Consider the following 26,017-nt stretch of genomic DNA (forward strand, 5'->3'; position numbering starts at 1 on the left):
GGCAGGTGTGGGCAGGCGCGGCCCGCAGGAGAGCCTCGCTGCCCGGGCGGGGCGGGCGGGGCGGGCGGGCGCGGCCTACAGCCGCCCGCGTCGTGCAGCGCGGCGCCCGCGCCTGGAAACAGGAGACTGCTGGGCCGGAAGCCCCGCCCGCGCGCGCGCCGCCTGTCCCCGCCCGGTGGAGCGGCTGCTGGCGCGGCGCGGCGCGGCTCGGCACGGCGGCGCCCGGGCGCAGGCGAGCGGGCGGAGCAGCGGACGGCGCCCAGGCCGCCCCACGCGCCGGGCTCGCGGCGGAGCGCGCCGGACTCGTCGGGGCCCGCGGCCGCCCGCGCCTTTCAATGGGCAGCTCGCACTTGCTCAACAAGGGCCTGCCGCTCGGTAAGGCCGCGCGCGCGCATTTCCGGCCGCGGGGGCGGGGCGGCGGGCGGGGCGGGCGGGGGCGCGCGGGCCCTGGCTTTGTGTGCGAGTGCGCGTGCGCGCCGGCATCCGCGCGCCGTCGGGGGCGGGGTCAGGGGCGGGGCTGCAGAGGGGCGTGCGCGTGCGCGAGCCGCGCCGTGTGAATGCGCGTGCGCCGGCGCCGCCGTCACGCCCGCCCCGCCCGCCTGCTCGCCCGCCCTCCGCCGCCGCCGCAGCCGCCCGCGCAGGTGACACAAAGGGGCGCAACACTCGGGCCCCTGACCCCTGGTCCAGGCCCCGCCACACCCGCGGCGCGCCCCGGCGTCCGGACCCGGCTGACCCACGGCCCCCTCCCGGGCCCGGCCCCCTGCCTCCAGGCCCGCGCGCACCCTGCGGGGGCCGGGCTCCTGGCAGTCGCGTGGGCTCGCCCCGCCTGGGCCTCGGGGGCCTTTGCCGGCGTCCCTGCTCCCCGGGGCCCCGGCGCGCCGGCGTGCGGAGCCACCTCAGGGGCCGGCGTGGGCCGGCGGGGCGCGGTCTGCGTGTGGGCCCCGATCCCCGCGTGCCCCCGGGCGGCCCCGCACCGCGGCATCTCGTTTGCCGCACGTTTACAGTCAGGAGGTCGCGCCGGTGGGGAGGGCGGCCCGGGCGCACGCATCCCAGCTCGGCGTCCTGGTAGCCGCGCGCGCCCTTGGCTCTCCCGTCGCCCCCGCAGTCGCTCGGAGCGGTGGCCCAGCCTCTGCTGCCCCCACGGCAGCTGTCCCCCTCGGTGTCCTGAAGGGTGACCGGGCCCCTGGCGGCAGCTCGGGACCACACGGGGGGCCTGCGACTGGGGGCGGCGGGCCAGCGGGGGACGCGCCGGGTGGGTCCTGGCTTGCTGGCCAGCTCCGTGCCTGGTGCCCCTGTCGAGCCCGAGCGTCGGGGGCCATCTTGCAGTTCCTGGTCCACTTCCAGTAGCCCGGGATGGGGCCTCGTCCACAGGGGCGCTCCTGGGGGCGGCCGGGGAGGGGCCGGCCTGGGTGGGCCCGTGGCCGCCGCTCCTCCTCTTCCTCCCCTCTGCCGGGCCGTCGGAGCCTGGGGCTCCCTGCAGCCACACCTGAGCCTCCGCGTTGGAGGTTAGATCTTTCTCTGGTTGGGTGCCCTGCCCAGTCCTCTGCCCGCCTGCTGAGAAATGAGGGCACCACCTCTGGGCATGCCTGGGAGACGGCCTTCACGCTGGCAGCATCTTGGAGAAGCCCGGAACCTGGCCAGCAGCCAGACCCTTTTGTAGCGATCATTTTCCCCGTGGTTTAGGACAGATTAACCTTCTGGATGGGGAAGAGAGGAACCGTTTGCCATCCAGAAGCTGAACAGGATTGTCTTTTTTCCGGTTAGTCTGAATGGAGTACTCAAAGACATGAAATCCTCACTCAGCTCCCACTTCTTGGGGTGGCTGGAACGTCCACATCCCCTTTTCCAGGATCAACCTCCCCTTCAGGAGCAGTGACGTCGTTTGTATAAAAACATACACGAGAGAGTTTTTGGGAGTGGCTGGCCTCCAGCAGTGCAGGCCTTGGAGGCCCCTGGATCTGTGCACACCCATCCTGGGGTCCTTGCAGGCCATCCGTTCTTGGGGGGGGGGCGCATCTCCTAGGTTCTTGGGGGAGTGATCAGAGACGGTCAAAACACAGACCCAAGCCCATCCCAGGGATATCCCAGCCAAGCCGTTGACCAGGGTCTGTAAGGTGGAGATGGCCAAGATGGCCATGTGAAGCCATCTAGGATCACAAGTGAGCATCTGCCAAGTGTTGGGGTCTGGTGTCAGGGCCATGGTGGGGACAGGGTCAGGGTGAGGGGCCCGTGCTTTCCGTAGCTCCTGTGTATGCTCACCATCATTGTCCTGCTGTTCCTAGAAGACATCCTGGCCATACGTGGCGTCTATGGTTTGTCTTCTTTCTGCCCTTCAGAGCTTTGCCAACGTTGGCCATGGTTCTCTCTGGAGCCAGGCTTTGGTCTGTCCCCATTCCTTGCAGCCCCTGGCCGTGCCTGCTATGTGCTCCACTCCATTGGCTTTCCAGGTTTTTTCTCACTTGGGTTTTAGCACCATCTTTGAGCACATGGTTTGCTTTGGGCATCTCTATGAGATCTTGGGAGAGATGCATACCTGGGGCATCACTTGCGTCTGCTGTGTGCAGGCATGTCCCGTCCAGCCTCCCTGGGGGTGTCTGTGCGGTTCCAGCCTGTTCTGCCTGGATGGGTTGCTGCTTCCTCTCTCTGAGAAATGAACCTGTGCTGGAGTGACTTGTTTCAGCCCTGGACCCCCTCTCCTGGCTGCATTTGGGGTTTTCCTTACAGCCTCTTCTTGAGTTTGAGGACACACAGGGGTGGGCGCCTGGAAGCCCAGAGCTGCTGAGGTCCTGCTAACTGTTCTGAGAGCCCCAGGCCCTGGGAGGCTGGAGCCGCCCTATTTCTATCCGTGTGTACACGTGGCTTGGCCATGGGGTGAGCTGTCAGATGTTCACTGGGGGAACCCCGGGGCAGAGTTGAGCACATCCCTGTAGGAGAAGGGCCCTTGGGGCTCAGAAGTGGGTCTGGCCTTGGCGCCCCACCAGCCAGGTGGAAGCTGAGATTGGCAGCGACTTCCTGTGGCCACCCAACCATGAGCAGAGGGCTGGGCCCATGACATGGCCTTTCTCCGCGTGGCCTCTCACCTGCCTTGGAGCACCCTGTGCCAGTGCCCTTGGGGTGTTGCCAGGTCTGAGCAGCTGGAGCATGGCTGGTTGCTGGCTGCCTGCAGCTCTTGGGTGTGGAGGAGCTACCCAGTCCAAGGCTTGTATACCATGAGGCGTTTTATCCTGTGACAGATGCCTTTCTAGAAGACTCCTGGTTTCCCTGTACTGGTGGTGTGAAGGAGGACCCATGGCAGGCTCCGGGGGAGGGGAGGCTGTGTCTGGCCCTGGCACCGTCGTCTGCATGGGTCGGGGGCAGGCCGCAATGCACTTGCCTCCAGGTCCCAAACGGGACTTCACATCCCATGTTACTACTGTCTGCGGAAGCTCAGCTGTGGATCTGCCCACAGGCTGTGCCCTGGCGTGGGGCCTGTGCTTGTCTGCCCCGACGAGCCCCGAGATGTACTGAGGGGGGCACCAATGTTCTGCCAAGCCAGAGAGCTCACAGACTTCTCGTTATGTGCCAATGCCAAGGGGAGGCCGATGCACTCCTGTGGCCCCCTGGGGGAGGTCCTTTATGTCCTTGCCAGCCCTACAGCCTGGCCCTAGACTGGGGCTGGGAGGACCGTGACTGCCTGGTAGGACTGGAACTTGGGACAGTTGAGAAGAAATCCTAGTGCGGGTGGGGCCGCTTTTTGGACACCCCCAGGCATGGACTCTGGAGCCATGTCAGACCCCCGCTCCTTACCCCTGGGCCCTTTGTCAGGCTGCCTGCTTTGGGCTGCAGAGCTGTTAACTCTGGTCTTCCTGAGTCTGTGACGTTCGTGTGGTGCAGGGAGGCCTGGCCTTGGGAGACGCGTCCCCACTTGGGGTCTCCTCACAGCAGCTGTTGAGTGTCACACGCAGAGGGCAGGAAGGTGACGGTCCTTCAGCCCCAGATTCTCGGGTGTGGGATTCTGAGGCACCACCAGGCTAGCAGGACACGTGTGCACACACGTAATAGTGCGAGAGAATAGCATGTGGGAGTCTTGGGATGAGAACATGCGTCTGCAGTAGACTTACTCAAGTGTGGGGGAGTGAGTGCCTTGCTGGTTCACCATGAATTAAGGGGACAGTGCTGTGCCAGTGGCCGTCAGCCCATCAACCAAGGGAGCAGGGAGCGGAACTCCTGGTCTTCTAGGAAAGGGTCCCACACAGCAGGGAGTGATGTCTCCCTGCCACCAGCTCTTCCAGAGCCCCTTCCTGGGAGGCTGTGAACTATAATGGGAAGCCTGTTATGGCCGAGGGCCTGGCTTCATGGAGGTGGAGGGAAGGGCTAGCAGGAGCCAGCCATACTAAGGACTTCGTGTTTATGCTGAGAGTGTTACAAGCTCTGGGTCTCCTTTCTGAAGCCTCTGATTTGGTGGGGGGGCGGCACTGCTCTGGGGTTTGGGAGACCGGAGTCTGGGGCCCGAGCAGGTGGGAGATGGCCTAGTTTCTGAGGTTGGAGAAGCATCAGGGAGCACTCTAGGGGCAAATTCTGGGTGTTGAGTGTGGATGCTTGTCAGAGTTGCAAGGGGGAGGCTTGACCAGCCAGGGATGGGATCCCAAGGTCAGGCGGGGCTGGGTTCTCAGCACCCCCCAGGGGTTCCTGCTGGTGTAGATGCCAGGGAGCTGCTGTAATTCGTCGGGGAGGGGGAAATTCCTCGGGTGTCTCCAGAGTGTGCCAGCTGCACCCCCAATCCCTCTAGGGGTCTGGGGTGGAGCAGGAGGGGCAGCCTGGAGGTCAGCTGGGTGGGGCTGAGCAGAGGAGAGCTCCGCCCAATTGCCCAATCACGGGTGGGGAGGCCCTGGGGGCTGTGGTCCCTTCCCTTGCCTGTTGTCTTTAAAATGAACTTTGAGACCAGTTGTAGACTGGCAGGAAGATGCTGAAGGCAGCATAGTCGGTCTGCAGTCCCCGCAGGCAGCTGCCCAAGTGGGACCCCTCCCACTGCCGCCAGACCAGCACTTGCCTGTCTGACCTGAAATTCTGTGCCCATGTTTGGGGTCCTCCTGCTGTCCCATGCCCTACCTCACCGCAAGGGCCTCCTGTGTCATCAGCCATGCTGACTGCTGCATTTCCCCCACCACCTTACTGAGTTGTAGGAGTGTAGGTGTGTGTGCTTGGTCACCTCCCTCCGTGGGCGCCCAGCCCCCCAGGGCCACCACCTCTCAGTACAGCTTATCATAAGGGAATAAAGCCTGTGCACATGACAAGGAGGTGGTCAGGATTCAGTCACTGCCTATGAGCTGCGGGTGCGGGAGCTGCTGTGTGCCCCATGCCTGCGAGGTGTGGAGCTGGTGCCCATGAGCCCCTTTTCCAGTGAAGCTGTGAGCAGCCCAGGTGTCCATCCAGAGTGGGACATCAGAATCGGGCCGGAGGTGACTACGGAGGAATCCTGGGGGAAGGGCTGGGGCAGCAGCAGCCTGCCACGGGCATGAGACACCCACCCTGCATCCCACCCTTCCAGACCCCCTGGCTGGTTTCTGAGCCCCACCCCTGACACTCAGGCCCATCCCTGGTCGAGGGGCTCTCGGGCTGGCTGTTTGGAGCAGGTGGCTCCCAGGAGTCTCATGTCAGTGGCTGTGGGACAGGCACCCGGGAGATGTGGAGTGGAGATGAGGGCCACAGGCCAACCCAGGGTCTGCCCATCAGCTGTCCCTTTGTAAATGTGTGCTATCCCCTGGTGGCAGACAGTGAGCAGAGGCCTGGCCTCCCGTAGGTGCACGCATGAGTACCGCGTCCCTAACTGCCTGCCAGGCGTTTTGCTCTGGAAGAAAATGACTGCATACGCTGTAGCTGTATCGGCTTCCTTGACTGGGGGGCATTTCTGTTTTGTTTCGGTGGTGGGGGAGGACAGGGTGCCCCTTGGATCTTCTGTAATGTGTAGCTCCCTGATGGCTTCCTGGGGTGTGGGTCTGAGCCACCATGGCTGTGCTCCTGGTGGGGTTCAGCATAGGGGCAGCACCTGCCACCTGGGGGGTGGCTGCAGAATGCAGCCAGTTGTTAGCTGAGACCACCTGAACCTGCCCTCCGCAGTTTAAATGTGTTCAAATAGCAAGCATTTTACAGTAACATCTCTATGATTTTGTTTTCTGTTTTTTGTGTTTTATTACATTCATTTTAATGAATGTCCTTTAGTTTTTGTGATTTTATCCTTTACGGCAAAGCTGTCTTACAGATGGTTAGGCATGTAGTGCAGATGCTTGAGAAAAGATGCTTTCATTGAAAATCTCAGACCTGGTTGGGCAGCGGTGACCAGAAGACCCATGGCAGGCGCCGGCGGCCTGCTGGCCCTGAGGCCCTGTCTCCCCAGCCCTGTCCTTAGCCCCCACATTGCTCCTCCACATCTGGGTGATGGCCACCCCATGTGTTTCTGTTGTCCTTCTCCGTACCCCCTCTACCGCCTGTGTCTGTGGTCGTTCTGCACCGTGAGGTCACCTGGCAGAGCTTCTGTTGGGCGTTTTCCAGGAGCGAGGCAGAGTGTGGTATTTCCACGCCCCCCGCACTAGCCCAGATGCTTCTTTTTGTCACTTGGTCTCACGCTCTCCGGCACAGTCGGGTGGATGGCAGGGTCCCATGTCACTTGCTGTTGCTGGGCTGGGCTCAGCCTCCCTCGCCCTAAGATGCGGTCATGCTGTCTGTGGGGCCCCGGGGCCAGGATGGGCAAGAGCCAGGCTCACCTTTGTGTATGTACAACCTGGGCCTGGAATCACCATGCATCTGCACACTGGGTCCTGCGACCTGACCTTGGGGCCCCATGCCTGCCTGCGCTCCCCTGGGTGGGCACATGTCACCACCCCTGGGAAGGCAGCCTGGGACGCAGCCTGGCCTATTAGGCTGCTTGTGCGCTTCTGAACCTCAGTCAGCTGTTGGCAAAGCAATGCTTTCTTTTGAAATCATTTTCACGCGAAAGGTGAGCCGGGGAGAAGATCGAGCACATATCACTGGTATGTGCTTTCTGCTGGGGCCACGCCGACCATGGAGGACTCAGTGGGGGACTCCGGTAGCTGTCAGGCATGCCTGGTGCTTCCTTCTCTAGGACTTAGGAAGAAAACTGCAGAAAGCCTCGTGACCATGACCGCGTGTTTGGTGTGACCCCTTCCAAACTCTCTGTCGCCTGCACATGCTGAGCATGATTCACGGGGCCCTCCAGGCTGAGGAGGGCTGAGCGCCCTGGGCTCTGTGGAGGGGATGGCTGTGGTCTTGCCCAGTGTGAGGCCACTGCTGTCTTGTGGCTGCTGTTGGAGTAGGTGTGGGGCCCATGCCGGAAAGTTGAGGAGCGCGGAGACCTGGCGAGATGGAATAGACTTGGCTTGCAGGGCCTGGGGTTCTGTGGCGCTCTCTCCTGCCTCTGCCTTGTCACAGCCCCAGTCTGTCTGCAGCTGTGTCCACCCTACCCTCCCTTACCATCTGCAGGCGCCTGGCAGCATGGGGTTCCTGTGGGGCCTGTTCTAGGGCGCTCACCACTGTGCGGGGGCGGGAAGCCCTGAGGAAGCTGGGCCAGCCAGCCAGACCAGAGTGCTTTGTTGGACTGAGGTTGGTTGACCCCTGATCTGAGGCCTACATCCTTAAGGTGGCTACGTCCTTGGCGGCCAGCTTGCTGCTCCATGTCCAGACACCTTGCACTCGCTGCCACTTCCTACACCCATAGAGGCCAGGGCTGGACGGTCCCTGTGGGTCCTTGAGAGCTCTCTGGGGTGTCACCCTGTCACAGAGCACCCCCTCCTGAGTCATGAGGTGTGAGTGACGTGTCTTGTTTCGTGGCTCATCGGGCATGTTCTTTGTGGAACAGAGTTAAAGGAGGGTCCATCACGGACAATTTCCCACATTTTGTATTTTCTTGAGCCAGGTGTCCTGAAGATACAAGTTTGTGAGGAGAAGTTCATGTGCGTCAGGAGGATTCAGGCCCTTGGGGCCTCGAGCCCCTTCCTGCCATCTGTGCCTGACCTCAGAGTAGCACTGGTGTGGATCTGACCTGGGCAGAGCATGTCACGGTCCCCTGCCGGGGGCCCACCCGTTGCTGCTCACCTGCCTGTGAAGGACTCTTAGCTGTGACTGCAGTGACAGGGAGAGAAGGGGCTCCGACATCCTCTACTGAGGGAGGGTCCCTCCTCTCACAGAGGGAACAGCTCAGCCCCCAACAGCACAGGACAGTTTGGCAGTTTGGCCAGGCCTGAGCTGGCCAGTGGTCCCTGCCCGGAGGTCAGCTATGGCAAGCTGTGGCAGGGCATGGGGAGCGGGATGCTGGCCTGGGCAGTCTGGCCCAGCCCAGGGAAGGGCCTCGGCACGCAGCCTCATGGAACTGAGGGTCTTTGCAGACCCTGGGCCACCTGTCAGGACCCCTTCCTCCCACATTGGGGCTTCAGTGCCCTCTGACCAGGCAGCCCAGTGTGGAACCCATCTCGGGGATAAAGGCCTGTGAGCCATCCACGTCCTGGCAGAGAGCCAGTGTACTCAGCCACCTGGGAGCTGGTCAGGAGTGCTTGAAACTCACAGAAGGAATTGAGGGGAGAAGCACTCAGACTGGCCCCAGCTTGGGCCCGAGACCCCCAGCACACATAGCTGCCCTCCTGCCCTGTACCCCCACACATCCTGGCGTTGTTGCCAGCTGCACGTGGCTGGCCTGGCCAAGGCTTCCCCACAAGCCAGTCTGGGTCCTGTGTGGTTGAGCCCAGTTGCAGTGTGGGTTCACAAGCACATGCGCATTGGGGTGGGGACAGAGGAGCTCAGTCAGAAATCACGCCTGCAGAAGCCCAGGCTCGCAGGGCAGGATGGCGGGACACCCACCCTAGGTGTGGACATGCTGCTTGTAGCAGGAGTCTGCCCGGGTTGCGTGGGCTGCAGGCCCGTCCCTGCAGGGGCTCATCTGCCTGGTTTCCATGTGGCCAGCATTTGGGGGTGGGGTGCACCTAACCCTCGCATCCATCCGTGCAGCCTCCTACCCTTGTGACGTTCCTGCTCTGTGCGGGGCTCCTGAGGTACACGCTGGTGGTGTTGTGGGTCCTGGTCAGTGTGGTGTCTAGCCTCGCCTTGGGGGCCAGCCCAGGTGTGGGGTCCTCATGTTGGGAGCAGGGGTCCCATGTTTGGGGTGGATCTGGAGCACTCCTGAAACCTCAGCCTATCCCTGACAGGTGTGCAACCCATGTGCATGCATGTCCTCTGTGCCTTGTCAGGCGAGCTGTGCTTGAGTCGAGTGCCTCTCCCCTGGGTGTGGCCTACAGGGACTGGCCAGGGGGCCTGTGTCACAGTTGGCCTCCCCTGGTCCTTCCTGGAAGCCTGATCTGCATTCCCCTCTCCCTGCGCAGTTACAGGCCCAGGAGGCTGTCGGCAGAGAGGTACTAATGTGTGGAGCTGACCACAGACCTCACACGTCATGGACACTGGTGGCACCTGGGGCGGGATTCCTGAGTCCTTGCAGGGGACGCTGGGGCCAGGCCTCTGGAGGGAGACTTGCACCCTGGCTGTGCCCCGCTGTCTGCTCGGACTACTGGGGGTGGCCCCTCCTCACTCGCGGGTCCCAACCTGGCCACAGAGAGATGCAGTGAGAAGCTTCCCCCTTGTGGACCTTCTGGCGTCTGCAAGTTCCTGTTGGCCCTGGATGGATTTTAACGTGTCTCTTGTGTTTAATTTTTAGTCAGACTTTGACCCTGGTGCAGGCTTCAGTGGTTGCTGCGGATCAGGAGCCTAAGAGCTTTGGTTCGAGACAATTAAAGACGTGGGATGAGGATCCAGTGACAGGACGCGGTTCTGCCCGGGGATTCTGAAGATAAAACGCTTTGAAAAGTCGAATTCATGGTCGTGGAAGCCAAGCCCATATTAAGAAATGTCAGGTTGGTAGGGGTTCCTGGAGCGTGCAGCCGCTCTACGCCAGTCCCTTGGAGACTGCGCGGCGCTCATGTCCGTGCAGCGCAGGGCGGCCCGTGCAGCGCAGGGCGGCCCGAGCACCGGGAAAGGGCCGGTGGACTCTGGGGTCTCCCTATGGTGAGTGCGGTGGGTCAGGGCAGCGACACACCCCGCGGTACGCCGTCCACAGTGAGGCCCCCCCAGGCAGCAGAGCACAGCAGTTCCTTGGGGGTCTCGGACGGAGGCCTGAAGCCACTGGTGGGCCAGGCCTCACAGGTTGCCAGTAGGTCTATTCTGGTTGTCCTCCCATGAGCTCTGTGTTCCTGTAGCAACCCGAGGCCTGTTCTGGTGCCGACTTCGGGGTCAGGAGGCAGCATCCTCTTGTATGCTGCTCAATGGGTCACGGTGGGTTCTGGCAGCGGGGGGGTCTCGTACCTGGCGGCAGCTCCCCCCACATGCTGTAGCTTTTCTCACGGCCTCGTAGCTGCGCCACAAGCTCCCCTCACAGGCGGTCCATCAGGCCGTGTTCTCTAGAAACTGAAGCCAAAGGACGCGATGGTAGGCATTTTCCAGTTCACTCAGAAGCAGTGATGATCAGCGCGCTCCAAGCACGTAGATAACCCTCCCACACGAGACATCGCCGTTCTCTGAGGGAGGCCAGGGAGAGGAGTGTGCGGTCCCCACAGACAGGACTCCCGTGTTGTCTGCCCGGCTGTGGGTGACCTGTCATGTGGGTGGACATAGCCCAGGAGGCGCTCTGGCCTCACAGGGCCTGCACGGAGCCGCCAGCGGGGCTGCCAGGTCTGTGCCTATTACGTGGCGGAGGGTGATCCTCCTTCCCTGGGGGGAGAGGCCACAGCTGGGCTCCGGGCCCCGGGCAGCCCGCTTTCCCTGCCCCCGTTCTCCTGCGTGGGAGGGCTGCCTGTGTGGTGGTTGGGCTGGTCTTGGCGAGGCCGTGGGTCTGGTCACCAGGGAGGCCTCGTGTATCCGCTTGGTGCAGGACAAGGCGGGCTTACCTCTCCTACGGAAGGAGCTGTTGGTTGTTGTTATCTTGTTCCAGGCAGGTTGGGGGTTCCAGCTGCGTCCCCCATGTTTTAGCCCTTCCCCACCTCTGTACCTTCTGTGCGTAAGAGGGTACCGGGCCTGGGGGATGGTCCCATCAGTGTTTCTGGCAGCCATGTGGCAGCCGCGGATGGAAAAGGGCCAGTGGGTGCTGTCTGGAAGCCGGTGATGTCATAGTCTGCGTGTGGCTGGTCAAGACGGTCCAGATCCTGGCGCAGGGCTGCCTTGGCATGTCCACATGTGGCTGGGCCCAAAGTCCTCTGGTGGGGATGCCGGTTGGCTGGGGTCCTTGTTTGCTTGGAGTCAGTGAGCCGTAGCTGACACGGGCTGGCTTTTAGGAGAGGTGTTTTTACTCAGGTTTGACAAGATCCCAACGGGTGGACACTTGGGACTCGTGGGGCCGTGGGTGGTGGTGGGCGGCAGGGGAAGCGAGGTCTCTGCTGGGGCCACTATGGGCACTGAGCATCACTCCTGTCTCTATAGGCGTCCGACCCCCGATCATGAACGGGCCCATGCACCCCCGGCCCCTGGTGGCCCTGCTCGATGGCCGGGACTGCACGGTGGAGATGCCCATCCTGAAGGACGTGGCCACGGTGGCCTTCTGTGATGCACAGTCCACGCAGGAGATCCACGAGAAGGTAACTGTGTGGGGTGCTCGGGGGAGCAAGGAGGGCAGGGTCTCAAGCATGTACCTCCGTGGCTCCCAGGCCACCAAAACTTGGGGCCCCTGTCATACCCCCTGCTGACGTGGACCCAGGCCTACTCTGTGGCTCTGTGAGCCACTGCCATTGTAACCACATGTTCCCAGAGCGTGGACCCTGGCGCCATGGATGAGGCCGACAGCAGTGGGGGCCAATGAGCTGTGTCATCTGGTCCCGCCTTGGTCTCCCAGGTTGTCCCTGGCTGGTGGTCAAGTACCTTAGGCCTGAGGTGTCTGCCCTTCTGGAAGTGGAGCTGACGCCCTGGGTCTAGGTCCAGGTCGTGGCGCCAGGATGGATGGGACGCAGCTGTGCCCACATACTGTCTACCATGCAGCCTGGTAGCCGCCACAGCAAGCCTTGAACTGGGAGACCCATGTTTCCTGCTGCATGTCTGTCCCAGGACCAAGGACATGGGCAGAGAGAAAGACTGGGCTTGCAGCCTCATGAGGAGCTGACAGCTCCAGGAGCCGCTTTGGGGAAAGTCTAGAAGACCCAGAGGGTCCTCACGCAGCAGGAGGGGACAGATCAGGAGGGGGCGGGGGTGGGGCAGCTGAGGGTCTGGCGCCGTTGACAGAAACCTTGGGACCCATTGGGGTTGGAGTTGTGCAGGAATGTGATGAGGTGTCACCCACCAGCCGGCTGTGGTCCCTCTGGATCAGGCACATGCCGTGATGTGCCTGCCGGTGACACCCCTGGTGTCTGCCCCAGAAAGGCGAAGTTCAGTGTCCGCCGAATCCTGCCCTCGAGTGTGGCCATGGCCCTGCTCCCTGGAAGCAGAAGAAGCCAGTGGCCTTGGCAGCATGGGGGCATCCGAGTGTCCTGGGCCATGGGAGGAGCATGTGCGATGCTGCTGGCACCTGGGGGCTCGGTGCTTTGTGTTTCTGCTCGGCTCAGCGACAAGGTCAGAGGATGGAGCAGACTAGCCGGGGTTCGGGGTTGGGAGTGCTCTCACCGCCGGGGGCTAGAGCCTCTCATCTGCGCACGTGCAGGCACAGTGGACAGACAGGCTGTAGAGTTGGGGAGGGCAGCTTCTGGCAACTTTCTGTGAATTTGAAACAGTTCCGAACTAAAAAGATAAAAAAAAATCAGAGATAGTAAATGAAAGAGACAGGTAGAAATGTTTAAAAATTGTGAGCAATATTTAAATAAGTTCTGTCAATAAATCTGAAAACCAAGACAAAACGGATGTTTTCCTTTAAGATTATGATTTACCAAAATGATGTCAAGTTAGCATATGACCCAGAGAAGCGAGTCAGAGCCCCGGGGTGGGGCAGGGACAGCCTCAGCGAGCTGGCAACTCTGCCCCATGCCAGGTCATGGATGGCGCCCATCTGGAGAATGGGTGAGTGTGCAGGAAAGCCGCCCTGTGAGTGGTGCTCTGGGGATGAGTGGGAGTGAGCCCTCGCAAGACCCATGCAGCCAGCAGTACCGAAAGGGGTCATCCGAGAACTTGAAGGCGCTCTTGGAAGTTAAACGTGCGACTGGAAGATTTAAATTTTAACAAGGAGCCTGGAAGACGCAGTTAAGGGGAGCCTGAGAGGAAGACGAGGCGAGGAGGCTAAAGGGGAGCTCCTTGCCGGGTGTGGCCAAAGGCCTCAGGTAGCCCATATCCGGGGAAACGCGCTTCCTTTCCTGAGCCTTGCTGGTGCTGTGGCCAAGTGACAGAGTTCAACCAGGGAGAGCACAGCAGAGCTCCCTTCTCTGTGGGAAACGAGACGTGATGGCTGGAGCCTGTGCAACCACCTGGACCATAAGGGGAACCATGTTTGGAATTGGCCAAGCAACAAGACAGAAGCCCTGGCCCTTGCTGGCTGTGGAGCTGACCCAGGGCCCTGAACCACCTGTCTGCAGGCTTTGGCTTGGAGGGAAACGACGCATCTCTGTGGACCCTTGTAACTAGCTATATGGCAGATGCTGAGTGTCACAGAGAACAGGCCGTGCCATCCTCAGCATGTCATGCTGAAGAAACCTTCTAAGGTCAGCGGAGACTAGCTCTCACAATGTGAACCCAGGACAGGGTTCACAGGATGCTCTGCTGCCCCCGTGTTCCCGGCAAAGAGATGAGAATCAGACCAGCCCCACGCAAGGTGCTTTATAACTTCGGGGGAAAACAGCTTTCACTTAGCTCTGTGTGTCCGACTGAACTGGAGCGGGGTGTTCCCGTTACTCTCTTGGAGAGCTCTTTGAAGACCTCCAGCCCCAAAGGAAGGGATCCTAATGAGAGAGGGCTACAGGGGGTGGGAGGGTGCTCTCTGCTGACCTGGAGCAAGGGGCCCCCAGGAGCACATCTGGGAAAGCGGGACACCTGTAGCAGTGGGCAGTAAGGCGGCCCTTCAGGGACATGCCAGGGGAAACTGTGAGGAGCCAGTCCTGGGAGGGAGACGTGAGGGGAGCGTCTAGGCATTTGGAGAAATAGGCTCAGATGTGAGCAGAGGGTGGCAGGAGAGCCCCAGCAACTGGGCAGAAAGTTGGGCTGTGTCGGTGCCTGTGAGTCCATGGGACAGACCCCCTGGGAAAGGGGAGAGGGTGGGGAAGTGAGGCCTGGCACAGCTGCAGGTGTGCACACGTTGCAGCAGATGTATTAGGGGACCTTCTGGAGGGGACGTGCTTCCTACCTGAGTGAGATATGTGGGTGCACAAAATGGGGCTGCGTACAGGTTTGATTCAGAGGCAATCAGAAACAATCGTGGTTAAAGAAAGAACAGAACATATGAGAAGTGGGTGGACAGTGGCAGTCCCTGCAACAGCCAGGGCTTGATGGCGGATGATCAGACTCCCAGAAGAAGGTGGGTGACAGAGGGGGCGTTTGGGCAAAGACAGAGTGACTGCCGGTAAGCAGATAACACTCTCCACCCCATGGGCACACCTAGAGGCGTGAGGTACCACTCCTGCTCCGCTGGGGGCATGGCCACATTGGCTCTGGTGGGCTTTTGGCATGGCTGTGCAGACCTGAAGAATGCGGTTCTCTGGACCTGCACGTGGCTTTTTGCCACAGGGAAGTGTCTGGAACCATAGAGAAGTGTGTTGGAGGCCCTGTGCCACATTTTTCTGAGCTGAAGCCGCACAAAATGACCCAGAAAGTAAGTAAAATCTACAGAAGTCACGGGACGCTTATGAATCATGCATGTCTGTGTGTGAAGGATATGAGCGGGGCACCCACCTCTGGGATGGTGAGGTGGGCTGTGGTGAGAGCCAGTAGGCATCCTTCTGGCCAGCCAGACCTGGCTTCCCTCAGGCCCTGCTACCACTGGGAACACCCAGGGCTCTGGGTTCATTCTCCAAGGTGGGCCCCGTGCACCCCATTCTGGGGCTAAGGACACAGGTCACCCACCTGGTCACATAGCTGGTGGAGGGTGATATGAATGGACATTTGCTGGTTTCCAGCTTACAGAGACAGACTGGGCCCTGGGGATTCCTGCTGACTTCCTCCCTGGGAGGTCTTGGTGATACCTGGGGCTATCCTGGCCACTTTGCAGTCACAACCAGGAATAAGAGGAACCTGCAAGGACAGTGGACCTAGGGGCTGGCCGGAGCAGTGTGGTGGCCCAGGCCTGCATCCCTCTGGACATAGCTGCCCATGCAGCAGGCTTCCAACCTGCAGCTGAGTAGGGCCTCCCTGGCCCAGGGTCAGGGATGGGCAGCCACCAAGTGGGTTCTGGTCCTGGTTCTGAGAATGCTTCACTGGGTTCCATGTGATGAAAAATATGCTCAGCAGAAAAACAACTAGGACGTGAAAAAGTAATTTATCAAGAGACTTATGTGGGCAAGTCACCCTCAAATGCAAATTAAGGTGAAAACAATGGATTCCAGTTTGTATGCACCACGTGTGGGGTTTTGCTCTCCAGCCCACCCAGGGCTGTTTAGTCCATGCCTGAGGGTGGGTATACTGCTGGGGGCAGCTGGGGGCCATCCCCGGAGCCTCACAGATGGATCTCCAGCACACTCGCTGGTTTCCACCCTATGGACTCAGCTCAAGGAAACCATGCATTTTTACCATGGCCCAGCCAACGGTGGAAGCAGTCCAGAAGCCCTAGCAGTAGGGAATGTCCGGAAGAATCATGGCTGTCGGTGTCAGGGTGGAACTTGGGACAAAGTTGTGATTTGGAGACCGACTACTGCCGTGGTTCAGTGCTCCAGATAGAAGGCTGCCATCTGCGCACACACCGCTGGCCTGTGCTCTGAGGCTCTTCCTCCCTGTCTCTTCACAGCTAAGCCTCCTCCCCATGGTCATCTCAGGAGGAGGTCCACATGTGTCCCACTGCCCAGGCCAGAGACCCAGGCTCACCTCTGGAGAGTTCCTCTCTACAGTCTTTCTGTCCCTGAGTCCAGGGCTGCTGCTGCTTGTGCTGGCCTGGATGCATCTTTCTGTTCCCAGTGCACGGCTCTGTCTGCCCACAGTAGGCACTGACGAATCTGTCCACTCGCCCCCCACTACTGTGGCCACCTTCCTCTCCAGTTCACGCAGCTCAGCACAGGGTGGCCAGAGGAGGTCTTGTCAGCAAGGTCTGCTCTCTCTCCTCCATCTCAGGCCCTCACCGTGTCCACTTACTAGCTGCCGCCCCCATGCACTTTGCCCTGTGGGCACTCACCGCCACTCAGCTGTCCCATGTGGGCCCGTACCCCACCTACACCAGGTCCAGTACCAGGAGTCCATGCCTGTGCGGCCTTGATGTCCTCCCAGGAATCCAGGACTGAGCTTCCTGGGATCTTTAGTGTGGGAACCAGGGGTTGAGCTTCCTGGGATCTTCAGTGCGGGATGAGGAGCCAGAGTTGCTGGGACCTTGGGTGTGGGATCAGGAGCTGGGGTTCCTGAGATCTTCAGTGCGGCATCAGGAGCCAGGGTTCCTGGGGTCTTTGGTGTAGGAACAGGAGCAGAGATTTCTAGAATCTTCAGTGTAGGAATCCTAGCGGGTGCCAGCAACACCCAACCATTCCCTTAATGTCAGGACCACCAGTGCTCCCAGGACCAGGGACCTATGCCGCCTCTGTCCTGCTATTTAACCGTCTCTTCCTCCACCTATTTTGTGTGGTCCCCTAAGGACAAGTGCTCTTGGCCCCATCTGCCATTAGAAGGGGGAAGGAGGTTATGCCAGCCTCAGAGGGAGCTGTCCACATTTTGGGTTGCCATTTGTCTGATAGAGACTCAGCTCTTGGGGAGAAGGGGATGAGAGGAAGAGTGGGCAGCTCACTGTAGGCCATGAGACACTGCTCTGGGCCACTCAGCACATCAACCCACATGCAGGCTGGGAGGGGTGTGGTGCCCCTGGCTCACTCAAAGGGCCTGTGGGCCAGCAGCTTGCGCACAGCCCCTGGGGCAACCTCCCTCACCTGCTGTTGGATGGGCCTCCATCGCCATCCTTGAGACCCCCGTATGGAGGAGGATGGGGTGGACCACACTGGGTTATAGATGCCCTGTAGCATTTCACTGACTGTGACATGTCCTCGTCTGTAAGGCTCACTGTTGTATCCACCAGGGGCGAGTAAAGCCTGCCCCTCAACCATGACAGGTCATGGATTGCGTCCTGGGCCCCCTGCCCTTGGGCCGGGAGATTGGACAGTGCACGCCCTCTGCCAGCATCTGGCTATCGTCAGAGCGTGTCCCAGGTGCAACATGACAGCCCTTTAAGGCAACGCTCATGGCCCTGGGGCACAGGCCCACCACCCTGCTGAACCCGGGACAAGCCCCCCAGAAGCTGGGTGTCCCCAACCGGCCCCCCCAGCCTTGCTGGGGCACACCTGAGGGCTTCAGTCATTTCCAAGGCACCGGGGGGGGAGGTTGCTGGGGACAGTGCAGCAGCAGTGTGGGGCGTGGTCTGCTCCAGCCGGCCCTGTGTGGGGCGTGGGTATGGTCTGCGTGGGTCCTGCATGGGCCTGCCTTTTCAGGGTTTGTCCTCACCCATGGAGAATTCAAGTTATGACTCCTGTGGGGGCGGGGCCATGGATGGATCCCCAACTTTGGGGAGGGTTTTCCCCACTGGACAGTTTTACAGAGTGTCCTTAGTGCATGTCACCCGAACCCTGGGGAGACAGGATACCGACCTGATCATGGGGCTTCTTGCAAGGTCACCCAGGCCCATGGACACCAGGGCAGGCGTCCAGGGCTGTCGTGGAACTCACGCCCATTTGTGGAAGCTGCAGGGGAACACGTGGGGTGGGCATGGGGGACAGTGACCTGGAGGCCGGCCCTTTCCCGGGGGCAAGTTGCCGTCTGGGGACCCTGTGTGTGTTTGTGCTGGGACCGTTTGTTGTGTCTGCCCCCCTCCACACCCACTGCCCCATAGTGCGACAGCGTGGCCCTCGCAGGGTCTGGGGGTTTTTGGATGCTGTCTGTCCTCAGCATCCTGTTTCACTAGTGTCCACAGGGAAGGTGAGCCCACATCCCTCCTTCCCCCCTCCCCCCGTACACACACAGTGGTCTCCCCTGGGCGGGACCCTGCGCTGCTTGGGGAGTCGCTGCTGCTTGGGGAGTCGAGCCCAGAGCCAGCAGGGTTGCGCATCTGGATGTCCCAGCAGGGGCTCCTGCCCTGGGAAGGCCACCTACAGTGCAGTTAGGGGAGGAGACCTGTGAGAACTGTGGGCCTCTAAGGACTGTCCCAGCCTGCCTCCAGGCTGGGGGTGGGGGGAGCGTTTGCAGTACCCCCTGCCCCCCAGGGGGTTGTCTGGGCTGGTTTGGGGCAGCTGGAGCCTGGGGGCAGCAGGCTAGCCGGCAGGCAGCCAGGCTCAGTCCCTCAGGGCCAGCTTCTGACTGGGTGGCTGCTGTCCTGACGGCAGGTGCTGAACGAGGCAGTGGGAGCTCTGATGTACCACACCATCGCGCTGACCCGGGAGGATCTGGAGAAGTTCAAGGCTCTGCGTGTCATTGTCAGGATTGGCAGCGGCTACGACAACATCGACATCAAGTCAGCTGGGGATCTAGGTAGGGTGTGCGCAGCCTTTCCTTTAGCGGCTGCATCCCAGGTCTTTAGTTTTGTGGGCTGGCTTCACTTTACACCAAGGATTGTGTTGCAGCCCCTAGTTTGGTTGGAGGTGACTTGTGAGCCCGCTGTCAGGGTGCGGCCCCCATGCCGCCCCCATGACCCAGGTCACTCAGTTCGCAAAGGAAGTCTTGTGGGGGGCATGCATGTCCTGTGCGTCCTGCTTGTGCAGAGTAAACCTGCCCAGGACCGTGGGCAGCCCCTGCCCAGCACCGGCTCACATGGTGGAGCCCTCTGGCCCTACTGTCACCCGTCCCTGGGCAGCCTCCCAAGGAAGGCACCTGCAGCCGTGGGGAACCGTGGCCTACGTGCTTTCTGCCCCGTGGGCTCCTAGGGGCCTTTGTCGCTGTGCACCAAGTCTGCCTGTTTTGTGATGTTACAAGCCAGGGCTCTGCTTCTGCACCTGGGACAGGCAGGGCCATGCCCTGTGGTCAGTCCTGGTAGGTGGGGACTTAGAAGTCCCAGGACCTCATCTGTGCTCTCCACCAGCAGTTTTGTCCCCAAATCTAGGGGATGGCATAGCATGGTTCTCCTGCTTCCCACCTGTCCTTGCATTTCCCAGCAGGCTGAGTTTTTTCTGGAAGGGAGTAGAGGTCCACCTTGGGCCCTCTCATGGAGCCCTGTGGGTGTGTTGAGTATTGTCTTGGCATTTGGAATAGCTCAAGGAGCATCAAAGCTCCTTCTGGCAAGCAGGGAGGTGACTAGTCCCCAGGCAGAGCGAGGAGATGGCAGGACAGGGCAAACAAGGGTGGAAGGGGCCAGGCTTGAGAGAGGCGCATAGAAATGTGGAGGGGCTGGATTCACCTCTGGACCATGAGGCCCTGGCGAACTGTTGGCCCCCAGTCATAACCAGCCCATGCGGGCATGGGATGGGCCAGCAAAGCTCAGTGTAGAGGAGAAGCCTGGACCAGCTCTCTGTCTGTGGCTTTTGGGGCTGATGGGTCTGTGGGAGCTGGGAGAATGGGACCCCCCAGTCCAATGCTGGCTCCCAGTTGGCCTGGGAGCCAACGAAGACAGGCGGGATAGGGCCTGTGTGGGTATGTGAGGCTGCGGAACGCTCCGGATGCCAGCCAGCCCGTGACCCCTTTGTGGAAGGTCCAGTGGCCAGCGGTTCAGGCAGGGCAGACCCAGGTGTTGGCATTTGCCTAGGTGGCTCTCTTGTGTCCTATCCTGTCTACTTGCTGGACCTACAGGCAGCTTTTCCAGGTGGCTTGGGGTGTGTCCCCTGCATTTGTGTCATGGTCTGATCTTTTGTGGGGAGGGGGGAGTGCCAGGACTAGCTTGGGTGACTGCCCCCATGTGTCTTGTGTTTCTCAGGCATTGCTGTCTGCAATGTGCCGGCAGCGTCTGTCGAGGAGACGGCCGACTCCACCATGTGCCACATCCTGAACCTGTATCGCAGGACCACGTGGCTGCACCAGGCACTGCGGGAGGGCACGCGGGTCCAGAGCGTGGAGCAGATCCGGGAAGTGGCTTCTGGAGCTGCCAGGATCCGCGGGGAGACCTTGGGCATCATTGGACTGGGTGAGTTCCGCTCCATCTTCACCCTTTGCAGGGGCTCAGAGCCCGTGAGCCAGGGCTTGGTGGGGCTGCCGGATAGTCTTCCTGCACAGGGCCTGCGTGGGGCTGACCTATCTGCCCAGGAGTGCGGAGTGTGGATCATATACACATATGGGTGACAGGGCCCCGATACCATTCCTTTGCATACAGCCGTGCACTCATGCCTGTCACTCATACACTGACAGGTCCTCACCACACTCGGACATGCTCCCCCTGCCTCCCTACCGCCCCACCCCATGGTTGAGGGGAATTGGCTTTTAGGTGAGGGGCAGATGGCCCCAGCCCTGCTGTGGGTGGAGCGAGATGGTTCACCCGCGGTGAGGGCAGCCATTCGGGGTTGGTGACAGCCCTCTCCTCTGCCATGTTTGTGGTCCGTCTCCATCTCTGAACTTGAGATCTGTGCACCTGGGAGGCCCAGGGTGGATGGGGCAGGAGCTCACTAGCAGCCCCTTGTCACACTGCTTCCTGCCCTTCCTCTGGGGAGGCCCCTTGCCTGCCCCTACTCCACTTGTCCCCTACTGGGCCAAGTGGGGGACACCTGACAGGTACGCGCTTGCCTTAGTATAAGATGCCAGGCCCACAGCTGTCCACAACATGGGCTTCTTGTCCAGGAGAGCTCACTGTCTCGGTGCCCGTGGGCACGCGGCCCCCAGCGCTGGTCCCCGGGGGCACCCTGCACTTTGGGGCCTGGGGTGGGGTTGTTGGGGGCTGGTGGGGAGCTGGGTTTGCCTGGCCGGCTGGATTTGGGGGCCACCTGGCCTCCTGAAGCAGTGTTGTTGGGAGACTCAGCAGGCCTGACTTCCGTGCAACTCCAACCTAGTGGGCCTGCATCTCCCCACCCTGAGGTCGTGGCCCAAGCCGTGGTCAGGAGTCAGACGCTCAGGCTAGTCTGACACCAGGGCGCTGTTTTGTGACTGTTTACACCGTGGTCCGGGTCTGGGTACATGTCAGGTTCCATCTGCCAGCTTGTATTGGGAGGTAGACAGGAGGAGACAGCCGGTACTTGACCTCACGGTGCTGTGGGTTCGTGTTTTGGGTAGAATTGGCAGGATGGCTCCACTCTGGCCTCACCTGGGGTCACTCATGGGCAAGGTGGTTCCCTGGGGCCTTGGTGACCCTGCCCTTGTGGCAGATGCTCTCTGGCAGGCAGGTGCAGACGGGACCATCCCCTGCTTGTTTTCTTTGTCAGCATCCTCTTGCTCAGAGCAAGGTCCAGGGGTTGGGGGGAGCCCCCTGAGATGTTGGAACCTTGGCTACCACCCCCCAGCGCTTGGCTGCCTGGTGGCCCCCGGTGTCCAGGTTGGCACCCGCCTCCTCAGGTACGGGGCTGTGAGCCCTGTGGCCTGCACCCTCCCAGGTGCAGGGGCCACACCTGCGATGCTGTGGCTGTCACCCCATACACTCCCCGGGGAGCCCCTCCAGCCCCCTGCCCTCCTCTCCAAATGCCCTGTCCACCGCACAGCCGGGCAGGGGCCCCAGGGCAGACAGGGCCTCGCTTCCCTCAGTGTCAGCCTTAGGTCCGTGGGGATGCAGGCTGTGTGGGTGTTGCTCTGTCCGTGGCCATGGTGACGCCAAGTCTCGCCCTGTCAGGCCGCGTGGGGCAGGCGGTGGCGCTCCGGGCCAAGGCCTTCGGCTTCAACGTGCTCTTCTACGACCCGTATCTGTCGGACGGCACCGAGCGGGCGCTGGGGCTGCAGCGGGTGAGCACCTTGCAGGACCTGCTTTTCCACAGTGACTGTGTGACCCTGCACTGCGGCCTCAATGAGCACAACCACCACCTCATCAATGACTTCACCGTGAAGCAGGTGGGTGCACCCACAGGCTGGGGAGCCCACTGCAGACCAGCCTGCACCTGGAGCTGTGCCGAGGCTCCCGGTGTCCCCACGGCTGCAGCACATGCTGCGCTCAGGGTCTCGGGCCTCGTTCCTGGGTATAGCCTGCAGGTGTGGGCATGTGTGCACATCCGTGTGCGTGTGTGTGTGCATTCTTGCACACCGATTGCCGGTTGCCTGTACTTCTGTGCTGTATACCACTGTCCCTGCCCCTTCAGGGAGCATGAGGCCTGGCACCTGGGGTCTTACCTATCTGCCATCAGTGGGTGTGGACAGACGGCCAGGGTGGGCGTGGCCCTGGGGTGCTGTTGCCAAGAACCAGCTGTGAAACCAGGATGGGAGAGCTGACCAAGGAGGAGCTGCCCTGAGCCCCGCGGCAGGGGCAGCTTACTTGGTCTCTAGGAGTCTGTCCCTTCAATCCCCTTGGCGCAGGGAAAGCCCCTGTTACCACGGAGCCTGAAGGGGAGCGCCTTCAGGGCAGCTCTGAGGGCCTTTAGCAAAGGGAGATGAAGCTGCTGTCCAGCTTTGGAAATGGGGGCCTCTGGTGGGGCTGTTGCACTGAGGATGCTGTCTTAGGGCCTGTGTCCCTCACTCCTGGCCACAGTGCGTCCTAGACATGCCGCACCCTTTCTAGGCACTGCAGTGCATCCTAGGGACCAGGCCAGGACACCCTACACCCCAGCCCACACCTCACTGCCAGGAACAGGAGGAGGCAGGCTGCGTATTGGCACCTGTGTCCCAGCTAGGCATCCCCAGGGTGGGGCACCATTCGCACAGACCCCTGAGCCCTCGTCCTGCCGCCAGCCCCTGTCTGCTTTGAGTCCCTGCCAGTACCGTCCCCTGGGTGTTGGCGGGGGCTAAGTGCAGAGGCCTGTGTTGATTCACTGCCACGCTGTTTTTATCTCCTCCCAGATGCGACAAGGCGCCTTCCTGGTGAACACGGCCCGGGGTGGCCTGGTGGACGAGAAGGCCCTGGCCCAAGCCCTGAAGGAGGGGCGGATCCGGGGTGCCGCCCTAGACGTGCACGAGTCCGAGCCCTTCAGGTGCCTCTTGGCAGCACCTGGGTGATTCCTGGCTGCCACCTCTCCCATGCCAGGCCCTTGCGCTGGCTCACGGCCCATGTTGGCCCCGGTCGGGCATGAGGCCAGGCCTGATGCCCCCCTGCAGTCTGCAGGCCCCGTCCTACAGCTTCGGGTCCTGCCTGAGGTCCAGCTGCGGGCAGGGGACGGAGCGGGGGGGGCTCGGACCTGTGCTTCATGTAGACTGTCTGGGGGTGCCCCGGTGCAGGGGTCTGGCGACCCCTGTGTGGCCACTTCTCTAAGGACCCCACCACTGAGAAGCCCGTCTGGGGCAGCAGCCAGTCCTGTTGTCGGGAGCCTGTCACTGTGGGGACTGGTGCCCTCCCTATTGGGAGGGCTGGGGTGCTATACCCCAGGCTGGGACTCCTCCCTGCTGCTGACTCCTTCCCCCTGGGCTCATGGCCAATGTGACCCACCTGGGGTGCCCTGGTCTGACCCCAGGGTGGACTGTGGTGCCAGGCGGGGTCAGGTACCCTCTGCCCTACCCTGACCTGCTTCGTACCGTCTGTAGCTTCAGCCAGGGGCCCCTAAAGGATGCACCCAACCTGATCTGCACCCCCCACGCAGCCTGGTACAGCGAGCAGGCATCCATCGAGATGCGAGAGGAGGCCGCCCGGGAAATCCGGAGAGCCATCACAGGTGAGGGGGGCCAGCAGGACCAAGCCTCCTCCCCAGGCAGCCCTGCCAGAAGGCCTGCCCCATGCCATCCCCCCAGGGACGGAGATCAGCACGCGGTTTACACATGGTCTCCCAACGCTGCCCTTGGTCCCCCTGGTGCATCACACTTAGGACACTTGCTCACGGTTCACCCTGTGGGGATCCAGCACGTGTGCCCTTCCTTACCCCAAGTCTGGCTGTGCTGGGGCAGCTGGGCTGGACCTTGTCTGCTGGTCCCTGAAATCCCTGGCCTGGTAGACATGGGGGCACCGGGGAGCTGAGGGCACTGCTTGGGCCTGGGGGGGTCTCTGAGCTGTCGGGACTGCATCCAGACAAGGGGAAGAGAGCTAGAGGGAGGGAGGCCCAGCCGTGGGGACCCTGCAGCCTGCGCACCCCACCCCCAAGCCACCGCACTCCCAGATGCAGCTGTGTGACGTGTAACATGGTGCTGCCCTTCGCATCCCCGCTGCGTCTCCAGGCCGCATCCCTGACAGCCTGAAAAACTGTGTCAACAAGGACCACCTGACTGCTGCCACCCACTGGGCCAGCATGGATCCTGCCGTGGTGCACCCTGAGCTTAACGGTGCCGCCTACAGGTGAGTGGGTGGGGTGGGCTCAGGGGACACAGCACTTCTGTGATGACTGTAGGCGGGGTCCTGGGGGTGGGGGGTTTCCTGGATGTGCGTGCTCCTGTGGGCCCCATGGACCAGAAGGTCTGGGGGTGAGAGCTGGGCATGCCAGACCTGGGGGTGGGGGGTAAGGCAAGGGAAGAGTTGGAGGGGGCGGTCCCACCAGGCAGGGCCTTTGGGAGCAGTTCCCAGCCATCCTAGGCCTGAGCCACGGCCTCAGGAGGAACCCTGCCAGCCTCACACGACGTCCCTTCTCCCAGCAGGTACCCACCAGGTGTGGTGGGCGTGGCCCCCAGCGGCATCCCGACAGCAGTGGAAGGCATTGTCCCCAGCGCCATGTCCCTGTCCCACGGCCTGCCCCCCGTGTCCCACCCGCCCCACGCCCCTTCTCCTGGCCAGACCGTCAAGCCCGAGGCAGATAGAGACCACGCAAGCGACCAGTTGTAGCCCGGGCGGAGCGCGGGCCGGGCGGTGCCCTCGGACAGGCGTGTGCAGAGGCGGTGCCTGCGGTGGCCGCGGCGCTCCAGAGACTGTCCAAGCGCCTGGCGGGCAGAGGTGGCGCCGGCCTCCCCGCGTCAGCCGTAGTCGTCCTGTCCCAAGGGCCAGCCGCTGTCCTGTGTCCTTTGCGTCCTCGTTAAGCAGAAGAAGTTAGTAGTTAACTCTATCATGGATGTTCTTGTCTGTGTACAGTCTTTAGAACATTACAAAGGATTTGTTTGCGTAGCTGTCGACAGAGAGAAAGCTGAGGGAGCGTTCAGCAGGTCGGTCTCAGACTGTGTCCCTTGTGTGTTGGAACGCGCCCTGAAACGAGGCAGTTGGCAAACTTCTCAGGACAACGAATCCTTCCCGTTTTTCTTTCTACGCCACACAGTGCATTGTTTTTTCTACCTGCTTGTCTTATTTTTAGAATAATTTAGAAAAACAAAACAAAGGCTGTTTTTCCTAATTTTGGCATGAATCCCCTTGTTCCAAACGAAGACGGCATCGAGCAGCTGCCAGAGATGAGGCTGCGCCTGGGCCATGGCGCGCTCTGGCCGTTGGCGTCTGTCCTGGGGACGTGGGGCCCAGCGTCCGGCCTGTGCGGGTGCCGTCCTGCTGATGTGGTAGGCTAGCAATATTTGGGTTAAAATCATGTTTGTGACTGTAACCATTTGTATGAATTATTTTAAAGAAATAAAAATCCCAGAAAGAGCCGGCAGGCCCAGCGTCTGTTTCAGTGGCTTTGCCTCCCAGGGACTCTGGCCCCAGTCCTGGCTGCCACGGGTGGCCCTGGGGCACCCTGGGGGTCAGTGGTCCTGGCGGGGGTAGTGGGTCCAGGCTCAGAAGCTGCTGCGATGGGGCAGCCAGGGCGCTGCCCACTCTCTCCCTCACGTGCCTCCCCGGGGCCTGCTTGGGGCAAGAGCAGATGCCGCGGCCTTGACAGATGGAAGTTCTGGAAGGCCCGGAAGGCTGCAGGGACCTCTGGTCCGCCAGCTTGCAGACACTCGTGAAGCAGAGTGGTCCTTTCCTCACAGCAGCTTGGGACCAAATGGTCATCCTCGTCCCAGCCAGCAGTTTTCACGGGTTCTCCTGGAAGGCTCATTGGTGCCCTCAGGTCCTACACCCCTACCCTGCACTGGC

General features: G+C 61.4%; 1 protein-coding gene across 3 annotated transcripts; it reads left to right on the forward strand.

Moving 5' to 3' along the window:
- Positions 1 to 223: 223 nt before the first annotated feature.
- On the forward strand, positions 224 to 25,588 carry CTBP1 (C-terminal binding protein 1). 3 transcript variants are annotated; one of them, XM_044267972.1, is made up of 10 exons: positions 232 to 375; positions 9,695 to 9,890; positions 11,449 to 11,603; positions 18,438 to 18,582; positions 19,958 to 20,164; positions 21,791 to 22,005; positions 22,945 to 23,075; positions 23,623 to 23,750; positions 24,247 to 24,364; positions 24,658 to 25,588. In XM_044267972.1, exons 2-10 carry the CDS (start codon positions 9,884 to 9,886, stop codon positions 24,842 to 24,844), a joined length of 1,293 nt encoding a protein of 430 aa, XP_044123907.1. In that variant the 5' UTR covers positions 232 to 375; positions 9,695 to 9,883; the 3' UTR covers positions 24,845 to 25,588. The 3 variants fall into 3 exon arrangements, with proteins under 3 accessions (XP_044123905.1, XP_044123906.1, XP_044123907.1); XM_044267970.1 differs by lacking the exon at positions 9,695 to 9,890 and having other exon boundaries at positions 224 to 375; XM_044267971.1 differs by lacking the exon at positions 9,695 to 9,890 and having other exon boundaries at positions 224 to 375; positions 24,661 to 25,588.
- Positions 25,589 to 26,017: the final 429 nt, after the last annotated feature.

The sequence above is a fragment of the Neovison vison genome, chromosome 11, assembly GCF_020171115.1.
Source record: "Neovison vison isolate M4711 chromosome 11, ASM_NN_V1, whole genome shotgun sequence".
Lineage (NCBI taxonomy): Eukaryota > Metazoa > Chordata > Mammalia > Carnivora > Mustelidae > Neogale > Neogale vison.

Excerpts from the sequence above, each read along its gene's own strand:
- CTBP1 (XM_044267970.1), top strand. The coding sequence starts at position 336 with ATGGGCAGCTCGCACTTGCTCAACAAGGGCCTGCCGCTCG. Across the intron at positions 11,604-18,437 it reads CGCAGGAGATCCACGAGAAG|GTGCTGAACGAGGCAGTGGG; the intron begins GTAACTGTGTGG and ends TCCTGACGGCAG. Across the intron at positions 22,006-22,944 it reads ATGACTTCACCGTGAAGCAG|ATGCGACAAGGCGCCTTCCT; the intron begins GTGGGTGCACCC and ends ATCTCCTCCCAG.